Source organism: Arachis duranensis, chromosome 4, assembly GCF_000817695.3.
Source record: "Arachis duranensis cultivar V14167 chromosome 4, aradu.V14167.gnm2.J7QH, whole genome shotgun sequence".
Taxonomy (NCBI): domain Eukaryota; kingdom Viridiplantae; phylum Streptophyta; class Magnoliopsida; order Fabales; family Fabaceae; genus Arachis; species Arachis duranensis.
In genome coordinates, this window is record NC_029775.3 from 105,404,875 (window position 1) to 105,412,272 (window position 7,398).

The 7,398-nt window shown below is 31.9% G+C and overlaps 1 protein-coding gene across 1 annotated transcript; it reads right to left on the reverse strand.

Annotated features, from left to right (window-relative positions):
- Positions 1 to 787: 787 nt before the first annotated feature.
- On the reverse strand, positions 788 to 5,842 carry LOC107485534 (polygalacturonate 4-alpha-galacturonosyltransferase). The gene is made up of 10 exons (XM_016106071.3): positions 5,590 to 5,842; positions 4,141 to 4,175; positions 3,971 to 4,030; positions 3,740 to 3,865; positions 3,584 to 3,647; positions 3,457 to 3,503; positions 2,940 to 3,274; positions 2,478 to 2,835; positions 1,708 to 2,289; positions 788 to 1,433 (listed from the first exon to the last, which is right to left on the reverse strand). The coding sequence occupies exons 1-10, from the start codon at positions 5,711 to 5,713 to the stop codon at positions 1,158 to 1,160; spliced, it is 2,007 nt and encodes a 668-aa protein (XP_015961557.1). The 5' UTR covers positions 5,714 to 5,842; the 3' UTR covers positions 788 to 1,157.
- Positions 5,843 to 7,398: the final 1,556 nt, after the last annotated feature.

The following is a 7,398-nucleotide window of genomic DNA, read 5'->3' on the forward strand; positions in this document are numbered from 1 at the left end:
TTATATATTTTGGTGTTTCTCATTCTTTTTTTTTTATTTAATTATTTGCAAACAAAAAAAAAATTATATAAAAACACAAAGTATAACAACTAAAACAAATGTAAAAATAGAAACAACAAATAAAGATATTATTTTGTACAATTCTAATATAAAGACATTTTCTTAAAAAATGAATGAATTTAAATTCTTAAAATAATAAACTATATTTCATTTTAGAGAATAAAATGCCATCTCTCACTTTTGAATAGTTTCTCTCTCATATTTTCTCTTGGCCCTACTTATGGAATAAATAGTGAGAAATCACACTTTATTCTCTAAAGTAAAATTCAAAATTTAGAGAATTCAAATCCTTTAATTTGTATTATATTTTAGTTAAATAATTATATGGAATTATATATAAATCATCAAATAAATGTTCTACAATATATTTTTAATATAAAACCATTCAAATTTAACACTAGGTTATATATTACCTAATCAACCTCTACTATAATACTTATTAGGATACACTATATAATATTTGAGACACTTAAGTAGATCACAAACAAATAGCTGGTTTTTGTAGATATTCATCAAAGGATTAACATTAACAGATACAACCTCTTACATAAAACTAATTCCAATTGTTAAATCAACATAATAATTACTACATCTATAATTATAAAATTTTCTTGCACACACAATTCATGTTTAGGCCAACATTTGAAAAATGTTACATCACATATCACTATATCAGCATATACGGAAACATGAGATAGGGTTTCTTAGAACAGAAACAAGAGAGCTATTATTGAAAGAATACATAAAAATTGTTATTCAATTTGTGGTCCAGTCTTTAGCATCAGAAGTATTGTACAATGAAGAGCTTTTTTTCTCTAATTTCTGGTAAACAAGGTATACTGTTTTATGTACCTTGCATTTGAAACTAGTGAGGGTAGTGTGAACAAATTAAATGAATGTTAAGGCCAAAAAAGAACAAATATCAATGAAGTGGGAAAGAGATATAGGGGTAAATACAACACAAGCAATGACCATATCCCTTCCAAGACAAATTTTGATCATTCTAGTAAGGCACTTCAAATTGAAATTGCCAAAGCTAGAAAGTGTAAAGGGATGAGGGGGGAAAAAAGGGTGCTCCCTATACTTAGTTATCAAGATCATTCAGTTAGCTTACAGTTTCTAAGATAGGGATGATCATACTTGACATATTTGGTCCAATACGACCGGTATTTTGTCATGGCTATCTCTAGCCATGGCTTCATATTACCATTGTAGTGAATAACTGCCGCATTGTCGATCTCAGATTTATCTACACTCGGATTGTAACCTAAACCAAGTACGTGCCATGATTTGTTTAGTGGATGCGTCAATCCATAGAATGTCATTAGACCTGGAGGTAATGTCCCCAGCTTCCATAGCACCCTATCTTCATTCTGGAATCAAACAGGAAAAGAAAAGGGTTAGTGAAAGATCATTTGTGCTAAATTGCTACTACCTAAGCGTCAATTAAGCCAAAAATAACTTGAAATAAGTTTTATACAATTTACTAAGTAGGTCAACTCTATCCAAACAATATAATTCTTTTTTATATTCTTAATAATTTCTTAGTATGTGATTACTAAAACTTTAAAGGACGCTTATTCAAGAACAAAAGGAGTCATCTATTTGAGACACGATATAAACCAATGTTTGTGTTACAGTTCTCACCATATTCTGCCACTTGTGATATATGCCGGTAATATCCTTCTTTTTCCACTCCTTTAAATCAAACATGTTCATTCCATAAGCCCAACCACAGGCATTGGGATCAAAATTTTTAGCAATATGAGGATTCGAAAAGTTAAGATACTTGTCGAAACGGTGAAAACTCTCCCCACATGTTTCAACGGCACCATTTACTTTTCCATGAAGATTCACGGCCCATAATCCTGTCAAATCCTTCTGGACAATAATGTCATCATCAAGAAAAAGAATCTTATCCAATTTTGGATAAACTTGCGGAAGATAGAACCTAAGATGGTTGAGCATTGAGAGATATTTCGGGTTTCTGTACTTCAGATTAGAGGAACCACCGGATGTTGGATGGCCTGCCTTGAAATAATACTCTTTCATTGTTGCAGATTCGAGCTGCCTCAAGACAGGGCAGTAAGATGAATTCAACCACTTAAATTCATCAACATTTTCAACATGGATAGTAGCTTTTCCAGGAGGGTTCAACAAAAACCACATGTTCATGGCTCCGAAATTTAGCTTATCAGTAACAAGATGAAAAACATGCTTTGAAGGATCCTGCAACGTTAAAGAAAATAAAGTGAGACAACCCAAGGTTTAAGAATAAAATTTATCAAATCATAGATATAATACTTTTACTTATTACACACTAATATGCATAATATATACAAATTGTTCATCATCTATTAAAAGATAGGACATGGGAGATGCGCACATCAATGGAATGGCAAAAGACACTCAGTCACCTTTGCATTCATAATAGCTGAGTTGACAACCACTGATGCAGCCAAGACATTGTCTGAGAAAAGGGCATAATGATAAAGATTAGGATTCTCCAAATTCTCACTCTTAGGAAACTTTCTCTTTTCAGGAGAAAGGAGGTAATAATCAATGGTAAGGCGCATCGATAAGCAGTGGATTCCATCAGGTATGGTCTTGGCAGCCAACTGACTGAGGAATGTACTTTGCTTTTTCAGGCCCCTAACTTGCTCATCAGCTGTTTGTAGCATTGCCCTCAATTTCCCAGTGACCAACTTGCAGTCATACAATTGATCTTTTGCTTTAGACAGGACTTGACCCATGGCTTTGATTTTTTCATGTGCACTAGCAAAAATCAAGCATTGGATTAGTTAAGCTAACAAACGGGGATAAGGAATACATATACAGATAGGGATACTGCATGGAGAAAATTACATGTAGCTCCTTACCTTTTAGGTAGATCAGCATCAGCAGTTGCCTCACCTAAATCATGCTGACTCTCTCCAATCCGATTTTGCAGCTCTTGGTACAGGTCAAGCTTGTTCTTCATCTTTGCAAGGCTCAAATACACTCTAGCCATAACAATTTGGTCTCGAATCAACCGAATAGTAGAATCAGCATTTTCATTGTCATTTTCTTTCCTCCACATGTTGTATTTACCTAAAACTGCTGAATCTACTGTCTTTGAGCGTTCAATAGCTGAATCTTCAAGTTTTACAATTACTTCATCCTCCAGTTTCACCAACTCAGCAGCACGTTTTTCCTTCCTTTTCTCTATTAAGTGCTGCAGAAAACATATACAAAGAACATGAAACAAGCTTATTTCTGTCATTTTTTGTTGTTTCCAAAACAAGGTATCACTCCACAGGTCATGAATAACTTTGTATGAAAGTGTTAATTATATAGTGAAATTGTTTGACTGTAAATTTAACAGAGTAAATAAAACAATTCAAGAATGACACTCACCCTTCTGGATAAGTGGACAGGACTAAGAGTCCATTGATCAAGACCAACTACACCAATGAAAAAAGTTGAATGAGAAAGTATATTAAAATACAATATAAGCATATTATCTAATATGATATGATACAACCTGAAGATCTGCCTTCCTTCACCTCTTGTTTTTCCTGTACACCATGTGTTGTTGGTTGGTTTAGCTTTAATAGGAAAGAGAAAAGATTAATAAGAAAATAAGAACTGCGTTATTATCTTCAACACCGAAAATGAATGTTTCATCTAAGTTCCTAACCTCATAGGTAGCATTTGAAGTCTTTAACCCAGTGATTCTCCATGAAGGTAACAAATTATTTTTTTTGAAATTCTCAAGGCTCAAAGGACCCAAATCATCTGTGCTCGATACAATAACATCAAGAGCCTAAAATATAATATTTATTAGAAAGTCAAGAAGAAACCTCTTCCGCGGAAAAAGTGAAATGTGAGATATGGAAACAAAGTAAAATATCTAGCAGTTGGTGCTTGCCTCTTTTGAAAAATACAATTTAAGGTCCTGCAGTGTCTGCCATTCTGTCCATTTGGCAACCTGCAATGGCCAACATCTTTTACGTCAGATGAATTGAATTTGAAGCATCCAGAAGGCATGTGTTTTAGTTATGTGACCAATAAGCCTAAAAATACTTAAAAAGAGGTTACCTGTTTACTAGGAACGGTTGACATAACATCTTGATCTGCAAAATATGGATGAAATAATTATATATATATAGACTGTGAATTAGACCAATTAAGCTCATACTCATGTTGAAACTTAAGACAAGAGAAAGTCTTAGAGATTTTGTTAGGGGCTTGGGTATTATGGGGTGCCCAAAGTCTCACATCGAGTTGTATAGGATACTTGATGTTGTATTTAAGGAGAGTGATTCTTCCCCCTTAACAGCTAGCTTTTAAGGTGTCTTTTCCCACTTTCCTTAGATATTTAACAGATTTTAGCCGGGTTTCCATTCTCCTTCAATTGTTTTCTCCTCCCCTCGAAAAAATTCTACTGCATTCAATTATCACAACATAAAAGATTCAACAAAGATGAGGACTTGCAGAGTCTACCATCTTCAAGTCCTACAACTTTATAGAGGGAAAAGATACTTAAACTCTTAATTAGATTTTACCCGTTATATATTATCATAAAAAAATCACAACAGTATAAAGAGTACCCAAGTCACACTATTATCATAAAAAAATCACAACAGTATAAAGAGTACCCAAGTCACACTAAAATACTGCTCTTCTTTCTCAACAAAATCATTTAAATCAATACAAATACAATACAGAATAGAAAAATACAGGGACAGACTCTTATCTGTTAAAACCCCCTATGACAAGCCCGGGTGAAAGGGGCATTTAATAAAAGCATTTTAAAAAATCTATTCAATAGAAAAAAAAAATGTTATTAAGGTAAAGTAGAATGCACAGAAGAGGATGAGACATCGTCACATAAATTGTATTTGTCTCCAGCATGATAGTGTATTTGATAAATAATATATTGTCATATCTTTCCAAACTTCTAATTACTTTCTAATGACCACAAAATGACAGAGGGAATCGTTGTTCGCACTCATGCTAAAGCCTGAAGGACCTTAGAACCTACTAAGTACACTGAATAACCTTCATCATCAAATCTCAGTAGTAATAACCAGCATGTTGCCATGTTCTCTCCAGAAATCAATTTTATTTACCCTTGAACATGATATATAATAATATGCTTATATCCATAGAACAGAAGACAAGTGCAACATCACCATTGTTCCAATCTCTTATGTAAACAATGCTAAAACAACCAAATCAGAGAAAAACAGATGAAATCTAAAAACTACAAAAAGGATATATATAAAATCCAAAATGATGCAGTAAACAACAGAACAAGTGATAGATCAGTGACACACATCATATTATCACAACTAATAAAGTGCACTATTTTCTCCCTTATGCCACTGCCATGGGGAAGCACAGATCTTGCAACCCTCAAAACACCAAATATAATAGCATCTAAATTTCAAAGGCCATAGAAAGCAGTAAATTCCAGAAACAACACACGCAATAACTTCAAAAGAATGAGAATTTAGGAATGCGGGGTTTGAGAGATTGACGAACCGGGAGCATTGTGAAGGCCTCTGGAGAAGAAGAAGAAGAAGAGGAGAGGAGCGAGGAGGCAGATGAGAAGGAACGCGAGAAGTGGGAAACGTGATCCCTTGTTCCCGCTGTTGGTGGACGCCATTGTTGCTTGCTTGTAAGGATCAGACGAAGAAGAAGAAGAATGGGAGAAGCTGGGAAGAGAGAGAAAGTGGCATCTAGAGAGAGAAAGTGACAGAAAGTGTGAGTTAGATGAGATCTGAATCAAAATATGTGAGGGTTTATGGCATAATAATAATTCATTAATTATTCTATTCTTTAGAATTCAATTTACTACTCAAATGAGAATCTCTATGAGTATTGCTTTACCCTTTTTTTATTTTACTAATTTTTATTTTATTTTATTTTATTATATATTTTTCTGTGGAATTTTCTATTAGCAAGTTGCATTATATTATCGTTTTCCATCGCTTTCTCTCTAGCTGTTTCTTTCTATCACTTTCATTTCTCATTTGCATCTATAATCTTTTATTTACAAAAATTAAAGCTTGGATGGAGTTAAAATAATACCCACCTCATATTGCGAAGAGCGTTTTCTTTTTTAATTTTAAATGAAAATAATATACAGAATAAAATACTAAATTAGTTCTAATATTTAAACGTAATTCTGTTTTGTTTTTTAAGATTTAAATTGTCTTATTTAAATCCAAAAAATTTTATTTAATTTCTATTTAGTTTTACCGTCAAATCAAATAATTAACAAAATATTCTTTACGATGACAGTACAAAAACAAAGTTCATAATTTGAAGAACAAATATAAGAATCAATCGTAAATGTATCAATACATTTATTTATCATTTTTCTTAATTAAATAAAAAATATTTTATTTAAATTATAAAAAAATTTATAAATAAATATATTAATTTTGTGTCTTTGAAACTTGTACTAGTTCTCCAAATTATCGATCATTCCATTAATTATTTAACTTTGATCTTACTGCAACTACATTAAAACTAAATAAAAAATTTTTATATTCAAATCGAACCCTTTAAATTTTTTAGACCAAAATAGAATTATATTCAAAAAATAATAAAACTTCACGTACAAGTTCTAATCATGTTTATAAGTGACAATTCGCCTCCTAACAAAAGTAAAATATCATACTGATCCTTATCTATTCCTCTGTTAAATTTTCCGTCAAATGATAATAGCACAATCCTAATTATAATGGGAGTTATATATGTTACTGAACAAATTGTATTTTTCTCTTTTCTTTTCACTCACATTTACATAGAATCCTAACTAAATTACACCTGGAGCAGAGAATCACCAACTAGAAAGAGACAGTTATATGCTGATAAGTGATAAATTTAAAGATTAGGAGAGTTTTAGTTTTGAATTTGAAGATTAGAAGATTAAGAAGTAAGATATTTAAAAAACAAAAAGAAAAAAATGAGAGAAATAAAAAATTTATGTTTTTCATTATCAAAGTTCTAGAAATATGCATTTTCTTCTTCTATTCTATTTTTTTCTTGCCTTCACATTTCTAGACATTAATTCGAGTTTCTGGCCATACAAAACAGAGAAATTAAAAGCCTATGTGTTGTGTTTTCTCTTATTTCTTGCATTGAGAACTAAAACATACTCTTGTTTTTTTTCCTGCATTTCGGTTTGTCTTACGGTGTTTTTTCTCTGTTTTTTAGTTCTTTTTACCATTGAAAAGTTAGCATGGTACATTTTGGTTTGTTAGAGAGTGAGTTGTCACTTACAAAAATAATTAAGGATTAGAATGAAATTTTACTCAATTAAAATCGGTCACTAAATTAATT